At 55.5% G+C, this 20,374-nt stretch overlaps 10 protein-coding genes across 10 annotated transcripts; 5 read left to right on the plus strand and 5 right to left on the minus strand.

Moving 5' to 3' along the window:
• The first annotated feature begins 147 nt into the window (after nucleotides 1-147).
• B0I36DRAFT_317045 (DNA-directed RNA polymerases I and III 40 kDa polypeptide-like protein) lies at nucleotides 148-1,771 on the plus strand. The gene is made up of 2 exons (XM_046153108.1): nucleotides 148-356; nucleotides 510-1,771. Exons 1-2 carry the CDS (start codon nucleotides 285-287, stop codon nucleotides 1,593-1,595), a joined length of 1,158 nt encoding a protein of 385 aa, XP_046014924.1. The 5' UTR covers nucleotides 148-284; the 3' UTR covers nucleotides 1,596-1,771.
• A 287-nt stretch (nucleotides 1,772-2,058) lies between these two features.
• Nucleotides 2,059-4,515, minus strand: B0I36DRAFT_84577 (acyl transferase/acyl hydrolase/lysophospholipase). The gene is made up of 4 exons (XM_046163447.1): nucleotides 4,278-4,515; nucleotides 4,074-4,204; nucleotides 3,178-3,997; nucleotides 2,059-3,125 (listed from the first exon to the last, which is right to left on the minus strand). Exons 1-4 carry the CDS (start codon nucleotides 4,350-4,352, stop codon nucleotides 2,403-2,405), a joined length of 1,749 nt encoding a protein of 582 aa, XP_046014925.1. The 5' UTR covers nucleotides 4,353-4,515; the 3' UTR covers nucleotides 2,059-2,402.
• A 401-nt stretch (nucleotides 4,516-4,916) lies between these two features.
• Nucleotides 4,917-6,883, minus strand: B0I36DRAFT_317048 (Leo1-like protein-domain-containing protein). Its single transcript, XM_046153109.1, has 2 exons — nucleotides 6,421-6,883; nucleotides 4,917-6,365 (listed from the first exon to the last, which is right to left on the minus strand). The coding sequence occupies exons 1-2, from the start codon at nucleotides 6,688-6,690 to the stop codon at nucleotides 5,364-5,366; spliced, it is 1,272 nt and encodes a 423-aa protein (XP_046014926.1). The 5' UTR covers nucleotides 6,691-6,883; the 3' UTR covers nucleotides 4,917-5,363.
• A 293-nt stretch (nucleotides 6,884-7,176) lies between these two features.
• Nucleotides 7,177-9,683, plus strand: B0I36DRAFT_317049 (maintenance of ploidy protein mob2). Its single transcript, XM_046153110.1, has 4 exons — nucleotides 7,177-7,463; nucleotides 8,246-8,589; nucleotides 8,645-8,756; nucleotides 8,814-9,683. The coding sequence occupies exons 1-4, from the start codon at nucleotides 7,441-7,443 to the stop codon at nucleotides 9,355-9,357; spliced, it is 1,023 nt and encodes a 340-aa protein (XP_046014927.1). The 5' UTR covers nucleotides 7,177-7,440; the 3' UTR covers nucleotides 9,358-9,683.
• Nucleotides 9,684-10,139: 456 nt separating this feature from the next.
• B0I36DRAFT_360305 (uncharacterized protein) lies at nucleotides 10,140-10,928 on the plus strand (the record flags this gene model as incomplete). Its single annotated transcript, XM_046158281.1, has 2 exons — nucleotides 10,140-10,280; nucleotides 10,428-10,928. 2 exons carry the CDS (start codon nucleotides 10,140-10,142, stop codon nucleotides 10,926-10,928), a joined length of 642 nt encoding a protein of 213 aa, XP_046014928.1.
• Nucleotides 10,929-11,053: 125 nt separating this feature from the next.
• On the minus strand, nucleotides 11,054-11,365 carry B0I36DRAFT_360306 (uncharacterized protein; the record flags this gene model as incomplete). The annotated part of the gene is made up of 1 exon (XM_046158282.1): nucleotides 11,054-11,365. One exon carries the CDS (start codon nucleotides 11,363-11,365, stop codon nucleotides 11,054-11,056), a length of 312 nt encoding a protein of 103 aa, XP_046014929.1.
• A 685-nt stretch (nucleotides 11,366-12,050) lies between these two features.
• On the minus strand, nucleotides 12,051-12,889 carry B0I36DRAFT_317055 (40S ribosomal protein S28; the record flags this gene model as incomplete). Its single annotated transcript, XM_046153111.1, has 3 exons — nucleotides 12,674-12,889; nucleotides 12,478-12,561; nucleotides 12,051-12,366 (listed from the first exon to the last, which is right to left on the minus strand). Coding segments are annotated over exons 1-3 (202 nt in total), but the record flags the coding sequence as incomplete, so codon positions are not given.
• A 92-nt stretch (nucleotides 12,890-12,981) lies between these two features.
• B0I36DRAFT_381683 (Dynamitin-domain-containing protein) lies at nucleotides 12,982-14,880 on the minus strand. Its single transcript, XM_046160881.1, has 3 exons — nucleotides 14,658-14,880; nucleotides 14,545-14,604; nucleotides 12,982-14,486 (listed from the first exon to the last, which is right to left on the minus strand). The coding sequence occupies exons 1-3, from the start codon at nucleotides 14,694-14,696 to the stop codon at nucleotides 13,290-13,292; spliced, it is 1,296 nt and encodes a 431-aa protein (XP_046014931.1). The 5' UTR covers nucleotides 14,697-14,880; the 3' UTR covers nucleotides 12,982-13,289.
• A 511-nt stretch (nucleotides 14,881-15,391) lies between these two features.
• Nucleotides 15,392-17,007, plus strand: B0I36DRAFT_346721 (RTC4-like domain-containing protein; the record flags this gene model as incomplete). Its single annotated transcript, XM_046156488.1, has 2 exons — nucleotides 15,392-15,893; nucleotides 15,950-17,007. The coding sequence occupies 2 exons, from the start codon at nucleotides 15,392-15,394 to the stop codon at nucleotides 17,005-17,007; spliced, it is 1,560 nt and encodes a 519-aa protein (XP_046014932.1).
• A 2,129-nt stretch (nucleotides 17,008-19,136) lies between these two features.
• On the plus strand, nucleotides 19,137-19,577 carry B0I36DRAFT_84646 (uncharacterized protein). The gene has a single exon (XM_046163448.1). The coding sequence runs from the start codon at nucleotides 19,278-19,280 to the stop codon at nucleotides 19,515-19,517; it is 240 nt and encodes a 79-aa protein (XP_046014933.1). The 5' UTR covers nucleotides 19,137-19,277; the 3' UTR covers nucleotides 19,518-19,577.
• The last annotated feature ends 797 nt before the right edge of the window (nucleotides 19,578-20,374 follow it).

Here is a 20,374-nt window from a genome sequence, read left to right on the forward strand (position 1 = left end):
CGTGTGTACCTCCGGGGAGCCCCACTTCCAAGGTCTCCACTCCCCGGCCCTCGTCGGCGCTGCCGGGACCCACCTCACGCCGCTCGCCTTATCGGCCCAGCCTCAGCCCCGATAACAAAAAAAACTCCCAGCTCGGTCATTCGTGATGCAACACCTCCCCCGGCGCCAGAGGAACGAACCCCCCACGCCTGTTCTGTCTGTACACTGTCGCGCACACGACAAACGCCAATACCAGCCTCTTTCAACCACACACACACACACCCATTCACATCTACACATCCACAATGGCTCCCTCCTCAGGTCGCAAAGGCGCCAAGGCGGCCACCGCTGCTGCTGACGAGATCCCCGCGAGCAATGTAAGTAGTGTTTGACCACTGCACCTCGTGGTGCCAAATCCAGCGGGAGGGCATCACCACGACAGAGCTTTCTGAAGCTTGCGACTCCATGTACCTCAGCAACCGAGACAACACTTTTTGCTAACCCTTCCAAATGTGCCCCCCTCGTCTCAGATTGTCGGCATCAACAAGGAGACGGTGACAAACACCGTGTCGACCGACTACCCGGGCCACTACGTGGACGAGGACCACGCGTGGGACAAGGAGCACTTCCGGTCCAACTTCCGCGTCCAGTTCCACGCCAACGACCAGCACGAGGCGCAGTTCTCGCTCGTCGGCGTCGACGCCTCCATCGCCAACGCCTTCCGCCGCATCCTCATCGCCGAGATCCCCACCCTCGCCATCGACATCGTCTTCATGCACAACAACACCTCGGTCATCCAGGACGAGGTCCTCGCCCACCGCCTCGGCCTGATCCCCTTTACGGGCTCCAAGCGAGGGATCCGCGACTGGATGCGCTTCTTCAAGCCCCCCGCCGAAGGGCAGGACACGTACGACACGACCTTTGACAACAACACCGTCTCGCTCAAGCTCGCCGTCAAGTGCGAGCACAACAAGGACGCCCCCGCCGACAGCAGCGACCCCAAGGAGCTCTACCACAACGCGCACGTGTACGCGCGGGACATTGAGTTCCAGCCCCTGGGCGGGCAGGAGCAGTACTTTTCCGGCCCCGAGGGCGCCATCCGGCCCGTCAACCCGGACATACTCGTCGCCAAGCTCCGCCCGGGCCAGGAGGTCGACATTGAGATGCACATGCACAAAGGCTACGGGTGGGACCACGCCAAGTGGTCCCCCGTCTCGACCGCCAGCTACCGGCTCATGCCCATCATCAACATCACCAGGCCCGTGCTCGGCGACGACGCGCGCAAGTTCCAGTCGTGTTTTCCCGAGGGCGTCATCGCGCTGGAAAAGGTCACCAGGCAGGAGGCCAAGACCGCGGGGAGCGGGTACGAGGGCCACGAGGGCGAGGTCAAGGCCGTCGTCGCCGACCCCATGCGCGACACCGTCTCCCGCGAGGTCCTCCGCCACCCAGAGTTCGAGGGCAAAGTCAAGCTCGGCCGCAGGAAGAACCACTTCATCTTCTCCATCGAGAGCACCGGCCAGTGGGACAGCGACGAGCTCTTTGTCGAGGCCGTCAAGACGCTCAAGCGGAAATGCCAGCGGCTCAGGCCGGCGGTTCTGCAGATGGTGCAGGCCTGAGGGGAGGTGTGTGGAATTTTTTGCGGGTGCAAGCAGGTGATGAGCAAAAGAGAGAGATAGAAGCGCGGGGGGAAAGGACACGGTCGGGCTTTGCAGATCTGGCGTTTTGTATTTCCTCATAGCAGTACATCAAAAGGCGTTGAATTAGATACACTCGTCAAAACATATTTCAGTCTATCCAGGCTCTAGGTGTATTTGTTCCTTGTGCAATCATCAAACTGTTTGATCATGGCGATATATGAAGATGGCCGTGACCACTAAGTGCGTCCTCCAGTGTACCAGTAAAGCCCACGAGGAGGTGCATTGGCAACTCGAGTAGTGTGATAATATGTGTGCTCCTTTAGAAGGTAGGACATACATATGCTCCTATACGCTATGCTATTTGAAGAATCTACTGCGCCGACCTTGTGATAAAAAGAAACATGTAGCTACCAGAGTGCAAAGGTATTCTCATGACTCATCGCTCTTCTGCTTCAACGACCGCCGTCGAGCTGATTCCACACTCGATTCACACAGACGCACAATGGTCTGGTTCGCTGATCTTACTGGTCGTTTACCTTGGCATTTCCTGTTGCCGGTATCGCTGGTCCAAGCAGTGCCGTTAGCGGGTACACCCCGGTCTTGGCTGAGTATTTGCCTGCTTCCATTCGAGTCAGCTGGTAGGGTCTTTGCTCCCTGCAGCAGTCGCCGGTGGCTGTTTCGACTGACGCCGTCTCCGACACGCTCCATCTCTCCTTTCTGGTCATCTTCGTCCTCTTCATCGACTCGGTACAAGCCGGGCGATTCGGTAGAACGGGACCTCAGCTTCTATCTGGGGAGACCCGTACGTGTCTGACTGGAGGATAGCGAAGCCGAGGATTCAAGGAGTTCTGGGGCGGCCGCCGTGCTAGCCTTCCTCCGCAGCCCGCCAGCTTTCAGGCTCCGGGCCCGCTGATACGCCCTGTCGATCTCATATTCTACGGCACATCGTACTTTCAATGCCGTGACTGCTGGCCATACGCTACGCTCTCCTCTGTCTATCCAATAGTCCAGATTTTCGCGGGTTGGCGTGTCGAGCAGTCGTGTGAAATCACCCATCGTGACCTTCGGAACAAGCAACATTGTCGGCCCGGGCATCTCCAGGTCGACAAGAAATCTTCTTATGCTGACGGGGAGCAACCCCAGGGTGTCTAGTTGTTTGAGCCGATGGCGGATTTCCAGTCCCACTATTCGAATCAGGTTATCGGTGACCTGTGCTTGCCTGTGGCGTGCATAGACTAGCGACGGTCCATGCATATCCGATCTGAGAAAAGGGATGAGGTACGGTCGCGCTTGGCTGACGATGAAATGGTTGACATTGAAGAGCTGTGCAATGCGAGCCATGGGGGACTTATGCCCCTTTTCTGAGCTTGAAGTCCAGTGCCGAAAGGTGTTGGCCGGTGCCCAAGGCACAATGTTGCCTTTCTCGTCCTTGCACAGAACTGTCGTTTGCCTGCTGCCATAGAGGGTTGGGCTTGCGGCATTGGATGCTACCGCAGCAGTGCGAATCAACTAACTCAAGTCAGTGTTTATGGCCAGAGGCAAACGTGGATAGGTGACATACCACATGTGGAGCTGTAAGATAATTCAGCAAGGTCGGAATTCCCTGTCCAGACTCTGTCGCAACCGTGATGTTGAGCACGCGCTTGCTCCGATTATAAGCCTCCTCAAACGTCAAGTCACCGACATTGGCCTTGACACATTCCTCGAGCACCGTGACGTCTAGGAAATGGCCCTCACGCCAGAAGCGCCGAACCCGGCGTGTCAGGGTGTCGTAGCCAGCAAAGAACGACGACTTGCCCTTCTGTCTCGCGTGCATCTTGTTTCCGTGGTCCACAAAAGGCGAGAGGTCGATGCCATCGCCCCGGAGGACTGCAGGAAGTTCTTCGTCGGTGTGGATAGCCACGAGGGTGGCGATCAAGGCTCCAGTAGCAGTCCCTGTGATGATACGTGGCAACAGCCCGCGGAGGAAGAGCGCCTTGACGACACCCAGATGAAAGAGACCAAACATTGCTCCTCCCTGGAGCACAAGAGTCGTCCTACCCAGCGCTTGTCTGGAGTCGTGCAGGAAATCGAGCTTGCGCTGGTTCGAAAGGACGTGCGTCCTACCTGAGAAGTCGTCTGTGGGGATGACGGCCTCCTCGTCGATATCTTTTATTGAGGCCGCAACTTGTGCGATATACTCCTCGATCAGGTATTTCGTGCCGGCAAATGAGCGGTTGAACAGACGTGGTGATGTGATGTGAGCCAGGTTGCGGACGAGGCCGGCGCGGATCATGTCCATGAGGGCCTGAACGTTGCCGCTTTCGCGAGCAGCAATGATGTTTTCAGTACGATTGTTGATCAACCGCCAATCATAAGACTGCGACGTTGGATCATTTCGCCTGTGCAGGTCGAAGATTAGAGAATGCTCCAAGTGCGATGCTTCACGCTCGCGACACTGTTCCCAGGCGAGCTTACCAAAGATTGAGTTGGTGTATGTTGTCCAGTTGTAGAGCAGCATGTTCCCAGTCCTCAAAGACCTCGGCGTGTCGCAAAGCCTCGAACCACTCGCTCGTAGAGCTCTTTGTACTCCATCTCTGCAGGAATTTCTGTGCCGAAGAAACCTGTCGTCAGCTTGTGGGGAGCTGGCTGGACCTCTGGGACGGGCAAAGAACCACTCACCCTGTACCAAAATCCAGCAACGTGGATTACGAGGGAGCAGACGGCTAGCACTACTTTGAATGCCGAGGCCATCATGGTGCAAAGGGCTGCGTTCACGCAGGCCAATAGCGTGTAGGCATGTGAGATGGAACAGATCCGACGAGGGAGAGATGATGCGCTGGAACGTTGATGAGGAAGACCGCCCGACTCAGTCGTGGGTTTGCAGCGACGCTTTGTTCGAAAGAACGAGCCTGCTCTTCCGCCCAGGCCGGAAGCTAAGAAGAAGGAGCACCAGCGAGCTCCTAGCTAAGACTGGGTGTAGTCTCAAGCGCGCGGTTTACTTCAATAGGCTCGATTATAGAGGTTGTTTGCAGGAAAGTGTAACCGGGGATTCGACTAGGTCGTGACTGTCGATTGTCTACCTCAGCTAAGGCAGTATTGCCAGACCACAAGTCTCGCAGGCCGGTTCGCGACGATTCCTACGAGCAGCGACCAGGTTAAAGAGAGCATACGTGCCTCACATGTTTTGCTGGTGGCGTCCGATGCGTGGCGATTCCTGTGTTGGAGGATGAATGGAATTGAGCTGTAGAGAAACAGAAAAGCAGTCTGCACGAGCCGCGTGCCTCTCGAGGGGGATGGCATGTGATGACGGTTATTGAAGGTCTCAAAGGCCGGATCCACGGCAGGGATCCATGGTACATTGTGCCCCACCACCACAGCGCTGACGCCGATGTACCTCATAAGCTTACTCCAACTTCACCCCAACATGCCCGCACGTGTGCTCCGTGGTGTGTCTGATTTGGTTCCCTCAACCTCTGGACAATTATGCTCTGTGCAGGATAGGACTCTTCTCTTTCGATTCCCATCACCGCAATTCCGGTCTTGCATCATGCGACCCGAGTCTTACACGCAAGTAGCGCTCCCCTGGAGTTGAGAGCACAAGGAATTACCCTGCGAATTGCTCCATCTAGTGCCTAGGAAGGACAAACCAATGCCTCGTGCTAAATCAAATGATGAGAACAATATAGGTACACTGTCTGCGTAACAGTTGCTAGAAAAACCATGCGAAGATCGGGACGCCAAGCACGCCGCTGGGGGGGAGGGCCCCTACTCGTCGTCGTCGTCATCGTCGATGACGTGCCGCCTCCGTCCCTTCGACTCTCGAGCCGGCGCGCGGTCATCAAAGTCATCGTCGCCCTCGGCATCTTCGTCGTCATCAACTTCTGCAGCCTTCTTCCTCTTCTTGCGCGGCGCCTCGTCCTCATCCTCGTCATCGTCGAGTATGTCTTCCTCTTCCTCATCATCCTCAATGCCACTGCCGCCTTCATCATCACTTGGCGCGATGAAGTCGTCCTCACGGTCGTACTCGTTGCCCCGCCAGTTTCCTGAAGGCTGCTCATCGTCCGTGTCATACTCGGGGTTCCGGCGCTTCTTGGGCTTGGCACCACCGGGTCCTCTCTTGCGAGCACCTCCCCCAGATCTGCCTTCCAGCATACCCGAAGACAGGCCACCTCCGCTCCGGCCTCCCCCTGACCGGGAATCGATGCGCGCCGCCGCATTGTCACGTCTTCTTTGCGCGCGCAAGCGTTCCTTCTCGGCCAGCTCTGCCTCCTTCTTCTGGAGTTCCGGGTCCTTTGTAGTCGTGATGATCATCTCACCATCGGCTCGCTTGCCACGAGCGGCAGCGGCCATGGCATTGGCAAAGTTGACCAGCGCCTCATCCTGCAGACCCTTGTTGACTTTTACAGTATATTGCTCCGAAACGTGGCCAACCGTCATAAGGAGGTTACTCCGGAGCGAGGCGGCTGCAGCGTAGTAGTGCGCGTCTTGCCTCTCCTCATAGGGCTTGTTCTTGGGTGGGACCATGTCCTTCTTCTGGACGTCAAAATGCTCATTGCCAACCGCGAGAGTGACTGATCCGTCGCTCCATCGGTAGATCTGCGCATTGCTCTTGAGCTCGCCCGTTGCAGCATCACGTTGCCAGCGGATGACGGATTTGGGGTTTTCAGACTGCGCATTGCGCATGTCCAACTCGGTCGGCTCGAAAGTGTCTGGCTTGTACTCTTCCGCGTGGATTCTGAGAAACTTGGGCACCCTAAGAGATTGCACCTGAGTGTGGAGTGTCAGTCAATGCCTTTTTCCAGCAGTGCGTTTCGCGACCTACTTGTCCGTCTTTTGACTTGGGGATCTTATGTCTGTGTGCCACGACACTTGCGATCAGTGTGTCGCGCGTCTGCGCCTGGTCTGCCATATCCTCATCCTCGTCGTCGCGTCCATAACGGCCCTCTCCTCCGTGATCGGATGCCAAGTCTCTGTCACTCAGCACACGCCCGGCCTCGGACTGAATCTCGACATCCTCATCGTCGCCTCCGTCGCCGAAGAGGTCATCACCCCCCTCGTCCACAAAATCAACTTGATCTTCGGAATCGGACATTGTGATTCTGCTGTCGGGATCGAGGTCGTCGCTGGTGAAATGAAAGTGATGTTCGTAGCCTGACTAGGCTAATTGTATATGATCGTTGTTCTCCGTGGCGTCCTCGTCGCGTGGAAAGGTGGGAAGGGATGCTGCCGAGGGACGTCGTTGCGACGGAGATCTTCAATTGCTCCGTGAAGGCGCGACTTGGGAGTTGCGCTGGGCGGACCCGTTGCGTTGCGTGGAGCTTGGACCTGGCCTTGGCTGGAAAGACCCGAAAAAGACGACTGGCGGCTATCGATAGAGCGAGACACTGTGCCGTGCGCGCGCGCGTATGCCGGGGGCAAGGGGCGGGCAGGGGGTGGTTGAGCCACTGCTGGCGGGACGGGCCCAGCTAGCCCACGGCTGGAACAAAGCGCTGCCGCAATGCTGGAACAGGAGGTCTACGGTATGGGGCTGCCGCTCCTACTGCGGGACCACTCACTGGATCGCCTCCCTCACCCCTTTCTAGCACAGGGTCCATCCAGCATATTGAAACCGCCAGCTTGCTTGCTTTACTCCCATACAAACTCTTGCTGCCTCGCACACGACAGCCGTCACTGTCAGAAGCGACGCCATCGCATCGACACGCCAGCGGCACGTCCAGACACTAGTCTTCGCAGCCTCCGAGGACGCACACGTTCAGAGCGAGCCCATCGACACTGCCCGCGGCTCATCCCCGTGACCAGGACAGCCCCTCTCACCGATCCCACGAAGTCCAGCACCGTCACCATGTCGAACTTGTTCTCCGGCATGTAAGTGAATCGCATTTTCGTTTCTTCTCCAGTTGATCCACTAGCTATACCGACCACACAACGTCTTCTCTTGCCCTCCCTACTCAGAAGTCCCAAGCACGTGTGCTTCAGAATGAGGGGCACATGGCCGCCTGCTGGCGGCCGAGAAGCGGGTTGAACTCTGATCTTGTATGACCGACATTTGGCCTACTTGAGCAGCAACACCGATCCGGACTCGCGCTGGTCATGATTGGGCGCAACGATGGCTTCGCTAAGCAGTCGTCTTGCCCTTCACGCACGTTTCGCTCAACGTGACCCCGCCAAGCTTCCATGTTCTCACCACGGCACCCCGCTTAGCTTCATGAGACCACGCTCCGCGTGCTGAACCAGCTTGCAAAGCCAACCTTGGCAATCAGCAAGGTATCAGTCAACTCTGAAGAAGTCCGGATGACGCCAATGGTCCTCACGGAACCACGCCTCTTTGAGAGCTTGAGGCTTGAGGGGCATGTTGAATGTCCTCCAAATTGCACAGGAAGCTACAGCACATGCATGGACTTACCGCACGGAAGGGGATTGACGATCGTTCTGCAACACTTCTTCCTTGCTTTCTTATCAAGGAGCCTGCAACCCTTGGGGCCAGCAGGTCCTCAGAGGAAACAGAGTTCGATCGCTCGGCCAGTAGCCGAACTTTGGGGGGTTGTTTCCCAGCTTCCAAGCATGCACACGGATTCGCTTCTATGCGCTCATGGCGATTTTTCTTGTTTTTAATGTTCGTTCACGGCGGATCTGACCATTTCATTTAGAAACGCTCGTCTTCGGGGCCAGGCGAAAAGCCCAGGATCTGGTGGTAGCGGTCATGCTCAGTCGCCTGTAGATCTCGCACAAGGCAATCATTCGTCCTCAAGTCTTTCTGCCCCAAGGATCCCTCCCATTCAGAGCTCGCCATCGCTTTCGCAGAACATCGGAGTTGACGACCAAGCCGCGTATGCATCCAATGGCAATGACCCCCTCAGCCACTATCATCTACCACGGCCGTTGCCATTGTGGCTCAATTCTCAATATGCCAAGCACATTGTCAAGGGCAACTTCATGACATTGAGCGCGAGACCAAAGACGGTGGAGCAGGGTGAATGGATTGCTCATCAGGGTATTTACGCCTTAGCAGTACTCTGGAACGCCTGCATGTACTAATTTCTGCGCAGTCGTTGAACACTACCGCAATCTCTGGAACTTTGTTCGTGTAATTCACGAGAAGGACGACGATCGGACTTCAATCTGCAACCCCAACACCTGTCCGAGGATGTCAGCTGGCGCGTGAGTTTCTTTTCCGTGCCCGCTCGCGTTGTCGCTACAGGCACTAATCATACACAGAAACCACTCGTTCACATGGCTTAATAAGGAACGCCAACCAGTGGAGGTGCCAGCCTACGAATATATCACTCTTATGCAACGATGGATTTCGGGCAAGATCGACGATACCAACATCTTCCCCACAGACACGAACGGTGTTTCATACTCGCACAACCCTGCTTTATCCAGCAACCCGCTCTCCCAATTGACGAATCCCGGTGACAAGGACTGGATTGGCAAGAGAAGCGGGTTTCCGGAGAACTTCATCGAGGTCTGCCAGATGATCTTCCGGCAGATGTTCCGGGTCTATGCTCATCTGTACTGGGCCCACTTCATCGACCCGTTCTATCACCTCAACCTAGAGAAGCAACTCAACAGCTGCTTCAGCCACTTCGTCTTGTCGGCTTGCGCCCTCGATATGCTCAAAGGCCCTGAACTGGACCCAATGCAGCCGCTTATTGACCTGTGGGCATACAATGGCACGTTTCCTCCCGAGTCCAAGGCATACGAGTATGCTGATCCTGCTGCCGGCGAGTATCTGGCCAAGTTGGCCAATGCCGCGTAGTGAGGTCAATGTACACCTTGCATCATAACGGCCCACTGGCTTGTTTCAATGCGTTCATAAACAATGCTCTGAGAGGGCCGGGATGACGCGAATAGCTTGTGGTTGCTACATGCATCTCAGTACAGACCCGTCTTCACGCAGTGAAGACCTCCGAAGCAGGCAAGCAGGCAACGGACCACGCCGAAACCGACTCTGTGTATTCATGGTTGGAATAGTGGGAAGCATAGCGCTGCAATGGACGATTACCAGAAGTTCCGGACAAGCATGGTTGTAGTAGAAAGAGTACATTTCTGCATATTGAACAAAGTAAAAGAAATTCTAAGCAACGACGAAGCGGCTGCGTTCCTGGTGAATGTCCTGACTTGTTACACACTAGAACTATGGTCGAATGAGGCTAATTCTTCCCATCATTATGAAGGTCTTGTTTTTTGAGTTCGACTATCCACGATTTCAAGTGACGCTAGCCGCAATTCCGAGTGAAGCTGTCGACGACTCTAAGTAACGCTTTCCCACGATGCCCCACAATAATACTTGCCCGAGGCGACTGCGCTACTCCTGAGCCTGAAAGTACATCTCCGGCTTTTGATAAGTACGTGCGGTCTTCCAAGGCAGGTCCTCAATTTCTACGGCCCCTCTCAACTCTGCCCGGATACGAGCAAGCGATTCGAAACGGGCAACAAATCTTTGTCACGCATGCGCCAGCAGAAGCGCGGTTCCCAAACACCACCTCAAACAAGAACAACCCTCTCTCTGGGACAGCCACACCGCACAATCCCGACCACATGGCTGGCGGCGCCGGCGGCGGCAGAGGCAGTGCCTTTAATAAGGATGAGGATCACGACGAGCACTTCCGCCGTTGCTGGCACTTGACCAACTGCAAGGACTGTCTCGCAAAGGAGGACGACTGCAGCTGGTGCCCTTTCGTAAGTCTTTGGCACATGCGAGAGCATCACACCCCCCCTCATGTTTTGAAACCCCCTCTCCCCTTTCGCAGTACTTAAGACGACATATTGGCCATTCAGTAAAGAAGATGTGCCCCCCCGGCTGACCTGATCGCGCGTGTATAACAGTCATGGTCCTGCGTCCCCAACAGCAACCGGCTCGTCCCCTTCCTGGCCCCAGCCTGGGACGAGGACATATGCCCGCACTGGGCTGAGCGGTGGGAGCTCCGCACGCGGCCGCTGGGCTGCCAGGTGTCCACCATCACCACGCTCACGTCGCTAGTCACGATCGCCTGCACCCTGTTGCTCGTGCTGCTCGGCTTTGTATTCGTGTTTGGGGTGAGGCGGATCCGGGGCTTCACGAGAAGGAACCCCCGCTGGTGGAGGGGGAGGCTCGGCGGTGGTGGTGGTGATGACGGCGATGCTGGATTGGGGGCGGGCAGCTTCGGAGGAGGCGGGGAGCAGAGCCTGGAGCAGGGTCAGGCGCGGATGGAAGGGCTAATCCAGAGGCTAAGGTGGTACAAGTCCCGCGATGAGGCTGCGCGGCGAGAGGTCGAGGCGAACGGTGTTGCAACGGGCGTGGCACGGGAAAGAGAGCCGCTGCTCGGGAATGGTCTCAATCAGTCATGAGTGTTGACTTACATCGTTTAGGTGACAGTATCACTTCAGTTGAAGAGCACATTGGAAAAGATCATGAAGTCTGGAACAATGGGGCTTGATTATATTGATTCAGCAAGTATACAGCTGACAGCATGCTAACCCGAGCTGACCGGAGGAATGATGGCGACCTCGTCGCCCTCCTTGATCACGACCGGTGCGATGCTTTCTCCTTCACTCGTATTTGAGCCCTCGGGAATATCTACGTATTCAAGGTTGACCGTGACCAGACACGACGAGAGAATCCTGTCTCTTATGCCATTGTACCTCTCTTCCAGCACGTCAAACAGCTTGCTCAGCTCCAGCGGTGCCGGGAAAGCCTCGTACTCCTTCGCCGTGAACGATCCGGCGCTCGCAAAGTACAGCACGTTGAAGTGTCCCTTTGGCGCTCTCGGCGCGGTGCCAGCCATGGCTTATCGAGTGCTCCCAGCGACACGAGATCGGCTGAGACTGTGTGAGAGATTGTAGAGTATGGTCTGGGAATAAGAAACCACTGTTAGCTTGGAGGTCTCGCTTCATATGTAGAAGAAGACGTGTGATGAAGCTGTGGTTTGGTACAGATTTCAGAGATCTTGGTGATAATTTGAGACATCAAAGATGATTCAGGTAATACATGCTTTTAATTGCATCATGGTAGCAAAGGACAGCGAAAAGAGGAGAGGAGTGGGAGCCTTCGACTTACCAGTCGCTTGTGGCCGCCAATTGGCGGTTGTGAGGAAACAGAGTAGGAGAGGACAAGTCGGTCGTGGGCGCGCGGCTGCTTTTGAATGCGCGAAGAGGAGCTAAGGTGGGGGCGGCATGCAAAGAAAAATGGAAGAAGGAACCACTTTGATTGGCCCACGGTGGATCGCCAGTCGTCGCCAGTCTCAGTGGAGATTCGAATAAACCAGCACAGGCCAGCACTGTAGCCAGCCGCACCCGGTCACAGGTCGGTCCTCGACGGCCAGACGATGTTTAATATACATTTCCGAGTACGGCTCTCTTTATGCCTCGGCAGGGTCAATAACAGGGGCCAGACGTTTATAAGGATTTCAATTACGCATGAGTGGTCCACGCAAAACAAATCAATCTTCGACGTCTACACCGGCCAGCATGTTGGGGTGTGAATATTTTTTATTCTTCAATTCTTTTCACAATGCAAAGTTCCCATAGTCCGGTGACTCCCATGTATTTCACAAAAGGGGCTTTTGGACGCGCCGCGCGTGCGGAGTGGTCGATTCTGTGTCGCCATGTTCCAGCATCCCGTAACCCTAGAACTGAGGTCCGATGATTATGCGCCCCATGATCCCAAGCGATATGATCAATCCCAACTGCGAAACATTTCTTCGTTCTTCGTCGTCGTCAACTGCTTATCTCAGTCTGCGAGCCTCACGCTCAGACTCGAGCAGGCACAGGATGTCATCCTCACGGACTGTAGGGCGCAGAAAGGTTAGCTTGCGTGTCTTGTTTGGCACAAGGTGAATGCGCCTCGGATGAAGAGCGAGATCTTGTCGGGAACTCCAAATGGGGGGATTTGTCGTACCTGGGCCCTTGACGTTACGGATGATGCTTCTGGTCTGGTCGTCCATGAACTCAACGCGAACCTGGGTAACACCACCGCGGGAGCCTATTGCACCACATCAGCTTTTATGTTTCGTCTCGTTTGGTCGCGGCAGCCGGCGAACAGCATCAGGCTGCGCCAATCGAGAACTTCGACTTTCGGGGAAGAGATGTCGTACCGGTACGGCCGAGGACGCGGGTGACCTTGACGAGCTTGACAGGGGTCTTGGAGGATTCCATCTTTGCGATCTAGCGATAGTTGTCAGAGTGATTGTCCGGGCTCGAAAGGCGATCGGGGGGGGCGGTGCCGTACTTGTTTGCGTGGATGAGCGGGCTGTGAATAAAGGCTGAGGCGGTCGCTGACGCTGGGTATCAGAGGTGGGTAGTCGGGGGTTGTTCACGCATACTTTTTTCCTCACCAAGTAGGATTTTGACCGATGGGCAATCGCTAATGGGCCGGTTTGTGTGGCCCCACAGGGTTTTCTGCGTGCTGGTCCAAGCGTCTTGCTGAGTCATCTCTCCCAGGACCAAGTTCCAGGTTGAGGGTCGAGGGTGGTACAGGCTGAGATGATGGCCCCACTCCGTCCCGGTCATCAACATGGGTCTCGGGATGCTCTGCCTGCTGTCACAGGTGAACTCAGACGACAACCTGGAACCTCCTGCGCCTGCAGTTTTGCTGCGCAAGAGGATTCCGGTCGAAGGGTTCGCAGCAGCGGTACATTGGTCTCACAGACTGATGCAGCACTTTGACTGAATCTGGGGTATCATACATTAATCAGAACCACAGTCCAGTGCTTACTCAAGATCTGCCAACTTGCCCTCCAGGTCCTTGACCCAGCATTCCACTGTGTTCATATTACCCGCCATGGCGGTTTCCCCTTCCTCGATCGCTTCCTCCACCCTCTCAAGACCTTCTTTCCACTGCGCAATCTCAAGGGCCGTCTCGTTCTGAGCCTTCTCAATGCGTTCGAGAGTCTCGTGGGCCATCGCGGCATCCGCATGGATCGACCTCAGAGACCGCAGTCGATCCAAAAGAGCTGGGAGGATCGGGGCGAGATTCTCAATGGTCGGCAACGTTCCATAAAGTGCGTTGATCTTGGCGGTTTGTTCCGTGTCGTCGGTGTCTTCCTGCGCAGACCCGGGATTCCCATTCGCCTCCTGTGCAGCCCTCGCAGCTCGCCGCGACTTCTCGAGCTGTTCCGCATCCTGCGCAAGAGCTCGTACACGTCGACTCATACTGTCTAGAGAGGTGGTTGAAGCTTCGGAGAGTGTGGTGATCTGCTTGGACAAAATGTCGATGGTGGGCATAATGGCTCTTGGTAAACCAGGGGCGCCAGGGTCTGAGGAGGAAACACCAATGGCCTTCTCCAGCATGACCAGCCGGCGGTCGAAATCAGCCGCTTTCGCAAGCGCATGGCTTTGTTCGTAGTTTGGCATGTATGTGACCGAGTACGTGGCGCGTCCATCGCTGGACGCTGTAGTGGTCTCGTCAGCCGTGGGCTGCACAGGCTCGGAGTGCTTCTTCCCCGTCCGGCTCCCATTGCGAAGAACATTTGTACTAGCCGACATGGACATTTCCTCGAGAGTCTGGCTGAGAGATCGTAGCTCCTCGCCCAGATCCTCTGAATGCTCGTCATCGTCTTCATCGTCATTGGCATGCTGCCTGGCATACTCCTCCCTGGCTTCCTCCAGCTCGCGCTTGAGACGGGCGACTTTCCTCTCCAGGCTCTCGTCCTCTTCGTCGTCGCTGTAGTCGGTGTCATCTTGCAGAACTCGCTGCCGCCTGCTGGATGTTCGGTATGATTTACGCTTGCTCGCAACACGGTCGGAAAAGTCGACACCGCGAGCATCTACCTGTGAGGGTAGGAATCTCGACCGGGCTTGGTCGATGCGAAGTCTCGTATGAGAGATGCCCTCACTATATTCGTTGTCGTCGTCATCCTCGTCGTCATCATCGAAGTCGTCCTCAGAACGAGGCGGTCCAGTGGTGGTCTGGGACTTGGGCGTTAGCAATTGGTGGACAAACACCGCTGCAGACCATGAAACTGACCGGAGCTGTGGAGTTGTCGTCTGTCAGTTCGGGAGTTTCGTAGATATCCGGGGCCGAGTCCTAAAATCGTGGTTAGTCCATGGCTCGTCCACGACGGTGGCAACCAAACATACAAGATCTGGCAAGGCGGCATACTTGCGGTTGAGCGCCATTCGTGCAAAAGCCTTTTTGTCGGAGGACCGACTGGCGCGTGACAGCGAGTGAAAACGGGGGCTGTCTCCAGCAGCTCCAAGAAAAGTTGCAGATTGCTCAAGGCAATGGCCAGTTGGGACGAGGCGTACTCGTGGGATAGATCTCCAGGAGCGGTTGTCGATTGTCCCCTGACGTACTGTGCGGTGAACGGGCACTGTCCTCCAAGCTCTCCACCTGCGACAACGATTGAATTGGAGCTTTCCCACTCAACGCGTGTTTCCAAGTGGGGCTCGGAGAGTCGCGTCTCCCGCACCCTCACTCCAGACGCAGGCAGAACGGCTCCAAAGTGGCACTCTCCCGCCTCGGAGGAAAGATATTCGCACTATCAAACGGTGGCTGCCACTGATTGCCAGGTCCTTGGCTCGTCTCGCATTTCAAATTCGCCATTACAAGTGCCCCTTGTTGCATCGCTCAGAATGCCGTCATAGGGACCGCTACCCTGCCGAGACTGAGCTGCAATCACAGCAACTCTCCCGGATTATATGGCAGGGCGGGATGACCGGAGCACTTGGGCTTAACGAGCAAATCAATGTCTGCCAGAAGAGTTGGCCTGAGCATAAATGACCGCCCAAGAACGTCTCTACTCAAGACTATCGACGGTCGGACCTCGCCCGCCCAGAAAGAGCTCCAAAGATCAAGCTCCCATGCAGAAAACATGGAGGACTTAAAGGACGTCCCACCGCCCGAAGCCAGCTCTGATGAGGACGACCTGAGTGAATTTCTGGGTGGTACCAGTCAAAGCGCCAAAAAGAACACCGAACTGTACACATCCGAGGATGAAAATGACGATTACAACAAGCGCCGAGAGGTCTCAAAGATCAAACCATCCACGTTTGTTTCGCGAGCTCGGGAACATGCACTGCCCAGGATGTTCAATGCACAGGGGACCCGGGGAACCGCGACGCAACCAAGATCCGTGGCAAGTGGTCAGCCAAATAGAAAGCCGAAAGAAGAGCTCGGCGACTCTTTCGACTCGGGCCCCTCTCAAGGCAGGGCGAACAATCCGCAAGCAAACCAGTTTGTTGACCAGAATGGGTTCACGAAAACACAGACGGCGAAGATCAGAAGGCCCGGCGACAAAATTGCTCGAACATTGAAAAGGAGCTATTCTGCTAAAGAGATGGCTCGTGAGAGAAAGGCAGCCGCCGAAAAGCAAGGTCAGTATTCGTGCTATCTTTCAAAGCGACTTTTGTCGTGCTAAGCTCGTGCACAGGGTCTACATCGCAATCCACATCGCCACCTGCATCGCCTGTCATGTCTAGGCTCAAAATTCCTCATGCGAGCATTAGCCCGGAGCCTGCATCGCCTAAAGCTGGCTTCAAGCGGGGGCCTTCGGCACTCGATGATCAAGACCACAGTCCTGATAAGAAATCGCTCCGTGGCCCACGCAGGAAGGTCGATTGGGATAGTCCGGAAATGCCCACAAGGTTCAGATTGCCGGAGCTTGTGAAGGACAGCGACGACAAGACCATGAACAAAGGTGATCCCGTAGGGGAAGAGTTTTCACAGTTGCCTGCACTCAGATTCCCCGTTACCCAGGATGGGAGTGACGATGAGCTGCTATCTCTAACAGCCGCATCGAATACCACGAGGCCTCTGGAAGATCCCGTGGCGAGCAGCTACACGTTGGACGACGATCTTTCAGATGCCGAAGACGCATCCGGTACTGCCAGATGCCCAATGTGTCGTGCCCAGGTGGACCCAGCGCTGCTCAAGAAGCATGCTGGCGTACATCCCATGTCGGTGAGGCAGCAGACAGCGTTTTGTAGGCTCCATCAGCGCAAAGAAGCCTCCCGAACGGCCGCTTATCCTGAAGTCGACTGGGGGCACATGGAGCAGCGTCTCAAGGACCACCGGAGATTTCTCAAGAAGATCCTGGAAGGCCGCGAAGCGTCACACTACGCAGATAAGTTCCAAGACAAGCTCAAGGACAAGATGCAGCGAACGCTCTTCAAGAGCGGAGACGCGCTGACCCCGGGTTACTTCGGACCTCGGGGCCTGCGGTTGATGACAGAGTTCATCGTACGGGATCTCGGCGACGTGCTGCGGCGACGTGCGGTCGAGGACATGCTCGTATCTTCTCGAGGGCATACCCGATACGTTCAGTCGGTCCTGGTACCTGAGCTGGCTGTGTGTCTGATCATGGAGGACATGTCCTTGTCAGTGAAAGAGGCAAGGGTCGTCCTTGAGGAGAGCAAGAGCGTCGGGGAGTTGCTCAATGAAGATGTCGGCGACGTAGTTTTTGATGTAGTCAGTGATCTTGATGATTAACTCATGGCTACAAGTCTCGAGATGTCGCGCCGATCTTCAAATCTTGTAGCAGGACAAAAGAAATTGCCATCACGCGGCAAGCTTAGCACCGGAATGTGAATTTGATCATCAGCGTGGCATTTTGAGGACAATGTGACAAGATGTGACCTCTGTGCGAGACCGTGACAGCAGCGTGATCTTCCGGCCCGTAGCGAAACCCGCCAAAGTCCATGCGTGACAGGTCGTGCTACGAAGTATCTTTCCTGTCTTCCTTCACAGGCCGTCATCTTGGAGCAGTGTAGGTCTAACGCCTTTTCTGTATTTCAAACCTTCAAATCTCGTTTTGTAGCAATCGCGGATACGTTGTCAAAATCAGGTGGGCCTTTTCCCTGAATAAAGTAAATAAAAAGATTAAGAAAAAAACCAAGCTGTCACAAAAGTTGCCATATTTCACGAGCTGCATCGGAGATGTCGTCTCACCTCCTGTGAAATTATACCTGAGTTTTGGGAATAAAGATAGGCTTGGTCTTGTACGAGCATATATACTCGTGCGTGTCAAGTGCTACAATTTTATGGCTAGGAGGGGTTTCCAAGATAGCTCATTTCCCTGTACACGGCCGTTATTCGCATTTGCGACATCATCACACCTTCATGACACTCCAATAGATGGCCCAGCTCGTCTTCAGACGTGAGGATGGTCCACACTAACACCGAGCCTCGGCGAGATTTCTGAAGTGTACCAATCCTGTGATCTCCCAGGCAAGACCTTCAGCCCCCTGAGAACTGGTGAAGCGTGCCAAGATCCCGGGTCTTCGTTTTGGAGACCCCAATTGAAGAACAACTCCAAGAGCGGAATTTTCCGTACGACATGCATAGAGCCGGTGCAGGTTTAAACTTCAGTTTGGAGGCATTCCTCAACTTGCGTGCATAGTGCTAGCTGGCTAGCTTCCCTCCATCGCATTTCTTGTTCACAAGTGCAGCAATGCAAAGAGCTGTCCCAGTGCTTTGATGCTTGTGACGGACGTGTTTCAGACAAAGGCCAGGAAGCGGGCGTGTATTTGCCGTCCCTATCGCATTTCAATTGGGGATGTACTTGGTCATATTTTGGGCTTTGCGTGATCTTCAATTGCCAATGTCGTCAAGCTTAGTCGTCAGAGGTTTCGTAATCGTCTATTTGTGCCGGCGGGAGACTTTTGCTGGCGAATAACTTGGCCTATCAACCTCGTGACAGCTGAAACCTATGATACTCTTCATAGGACTTTGCTGTGTCCTGGCGATGCTTGGATGTGCGTGGCTGCACTTCCTTGCCCCTCCGTTTTGAGAAGGGTAGGGGTCGGTCATTTAGACCTTGCGAGATGAGTCGGCACCAGGCGAGCCGCATTTGACAAAGGTAAAAGTCAAAAGTTGTACTCCTCGGGGAAGCTTGCATTCCAAGGCAGCTTGACTGGCGCAGGCACCTTCTATCTCGAGAAGGTTCACGACTCGTGCGGACCGTAGCCCATGCATGGAGACAGACTTCCCGCCACGCCCAGCTCTTTGTGGCAATGCTTCAGACTAGAAAAACACAGTCGAACACGCGGCACTCTTCAATCCGGACCTTTGTCAGCTGAGGCGCTAGGCCTATGTGTACCGTGCTGGTACATGGAAATTGGAAATGAAGTCAACGAGGTGTGCAAGCGCGGCAGTAGATGCAGTTGGTGCTGGGCAAAATGGATAGTACCACAAGGCGGAATTCCTTCCACTTATTCTGGCACCTGGGCTTTAGATCCACTTTCTTGTTTTGCTTCTGCCACATGAGTTGGTTTAGGTATATCATGGCTAGGCCAATCCAGCCTGGCTGGTTGGCTTACTTGCTTGAGACATGCGGAGCCACTTGCTTCGCTGAGCAGTCCGCCGAGCTGCCGTGGTTGATGCTTGGCGCCCTGCAAGATGGGCCAGAGGATATCAGCATCATTTCTTGCAAGCCAGTCCCAGCTGACGATGAAGTGGACAGGACAGGACATCCCTAATGCACAGGCCCCATCCACGACGCTTCTATGATGAGACGTGTGTTAATTATTGGCAAAACAGCTGCCGAGGACTCGAGCCTGGAAGCAAGCGTCGATCTGCCAACCTTGGCAGATTCGAACAGCAGCGCCGCTGGGCGGATCATGTGCCGAAGACCTGAAGCGGTCCCCAGACGGAGTGGCACGGCTTCAGCGCCGCCAGCCAATTTCCTCGACAGCCAATGGTCTCGTCTTGTTCCATCCTGAAGAGCGGCGGCAGGATTATTGGGGCTCGTGACAAGGGACATGCACTTTTACTGCCGCGCCACAACCTGGACCGCACCCGTCGGCCGTTGCTTGGCGGCTGTGGCGTCACGACCACAGACAGGTCCTGTTAGGAGTGCACAATGTGGGCGACGCGCTTTGCACGTTATGCTTGCAGCCATCGTCGAGCGTGTGCCTGTCCTGTCCCCTCTAGGCTGCGTCCGTGCTGCGATATTGGCCATTCAACTCGAGCTGCTGGGCCTGGTTCTGAGGCTGGCATAGGGCCTGTCGCTTTTCAGGGGTGCCCCAGCGCTGGTGCGGGATAGTGGAGACCCTGAAGATGAAACTGGTCGAGTTGTCATGTTCACCTGTCGACGGCCAAAGGGGCTATTACCCACGATTCATGTTGTCGCAAGTGGTGCTCCGTGTGATTTCGCTTCGGCATGAGTAAATTCGTATCTCGGGCCGTTCCTGCTGGGTGTCGGGATGCGCAATAAAAGACACGGAGAGCAGGTCGATCCAGTGGCGAGCCGCTGCCAATAGGACGTCCAGTCAACTTGGCGAAATCGATGGGCAGCGCCAAGAGGATGCTGTGGCGGACGACCATTTGCTCTCAGCTTCAGCAGGCTGCCGTAAGGAACTCTGCCCCCCATCCTCAGGCCACGTGAGCCTTGTACAGGCTGCAGGTTCAAAGAGGCTTTGCGGCTGAGTCGTGCTCTCTCTAGCTTTGAAGATCCGGTCTTGGTGCGAGGGTGTGTGGGCGGTGCTTGTGTGGCTGGCTGGCCAGTCTCCTGGGGCCTTGAGCTCGTCTGTGGGGGAGAAACCGACACGGAGTTAGTCAAGACTTGTCCAAGGGAGCAATGCTGCTGCAATGCTTTGTTATTGGGAGCCACCCATCCAACTCGGTATTGTCAGACTCGAGACCGCTGCACGGAGCTTCAGAGACGAGAGGAGTCAGGATCAGCCGAAACCCCACTGATCGTAGGAAGGGCCCATAGAGAGCGCGCGACCTGACATGTCCCATCTGTGTCGCTCGAGGCGGCAGGTGACCAGCAGCTCGGATCGGCTTGAGAGGCTGCGCGTTTGCGACCTGCCTCACGGCGGCTGCGTGCGTCTAGGGCGCAGGAACCGCAACTCGT

Source organism: Microdochium trichocladiopsis (genome assembly GCF_020744255.1).
Source record: "Microdochium trichocladiopsis strain MPI-CAGE-CH-0230 chromosome Unknown B0I36scaffold_3, whole genome shotgun sequence".
In the NCBI taxonomy this organism is placed as follows: Eukaryota; Fungi; Ascomycota; class Sordariomycetes; order Xylariales; family Microdochiaceae; genus Microdochium; species Microdochium trichocladiopsis.

Bases quoted from the DNA above. Each gene is read 5' to 3' on its own strand.
- B0I36DRAFT_381683 (XM_046160881.1), bottom strand. From the start codon at position 14,696: ATGGCGCTCAACCGCAAGTATGCCGCCTTGCCAGATCTT. The intron at 14,605-14,657 runs GTATGTTTGGTT...CCACGATTTTAG, and splicing joins ATGCCGCCTTGCCAGATCTT to GACTCGGCCCCGGATATCTA. The intron at 14,487-14,544 runs GTCAGTTTCATG...CCCAAGTCCCAG, and splicing joins ACGACAACTCCACAGCTCCG to ACCACCACTGGACCGCCTCG.
- B0I36DRAFT_317045 (XM_046153108.1), top strand. From the start codon at position 285: ATGGCTCCCTCCTCAGGTCGCAAAGGCGCCAAGGCGGCCACCGCTGCT. The intron at 357-509 runs GTAAGTAGTGTT...CCCTCGTCTCAG, and splicing joins ACGAGATCCCCGCGAGCAAT to ATTGTCGGCATCAACAAGGA.
- B0I36DRAFT_317049 (XM_046153110.1), top strand. From the start codon at position 7,441: ATGTCGAACTTGTTCTCCGGCAT. The intron at 8,590-8,644 runs GTATTTACGCCT...ATTTCTGCGCAG, and splicing joins TGAATGGATTGCTCATCAGG to TCGTTGAACACTACCGCAAT. The intron at 8,757-8,813 runs GTGAGTTTCTTT...AATCATACACAG, and splicing joins CCGAGGATGTCAGCTGGCGC to AAACCACTCGTTCACATGGC.
- B0I36DRAFT_84577 (XM_046163447.1), bottom strand. From the start codon at position 4,352: ATGATGGCCTCGGCATTCAAAGTAGTGCTAGCCGTCTGCTCCCTCGTA. The intron at 4,205-4,277 runs GTGAGTGGTTCT...TCTTCGGCACAG, and splicing joins TTGCTGGATTTTGGTACAGG to AAATTCCTGCAGAGATGGAG. The intron at 3,126-3,177 runs GTATGTCACCTA...GACTTGAGTTAG, and splicing joins ATCTTACAGCTCCACATGTG to TTGATTCGCACTGCTGCGGT.
- B0I36DRAFT_84646 (XM_046163448.1), top strand. From the start codon at position 19,278: ATGCACTTTTACTGCCGCGCCACAACCTGGACCGCACCCGTCGGCCGT.
- B0I36DRAFT_317048 (XM_046153109.1), bottom strand. From the start codon at position 6,690: ATGTCCGATTCCGAAGATCAAGTTGATTTTGTGGACGAGGGGGGTGAT. The intron at 6,366-6,420 runs GTAGGTCGCGAA...CTCCACACTCAG, and splicing joins CCAAGTCAAAAGACGGACAA to GTGCAATCTCTTAGGGTGCC.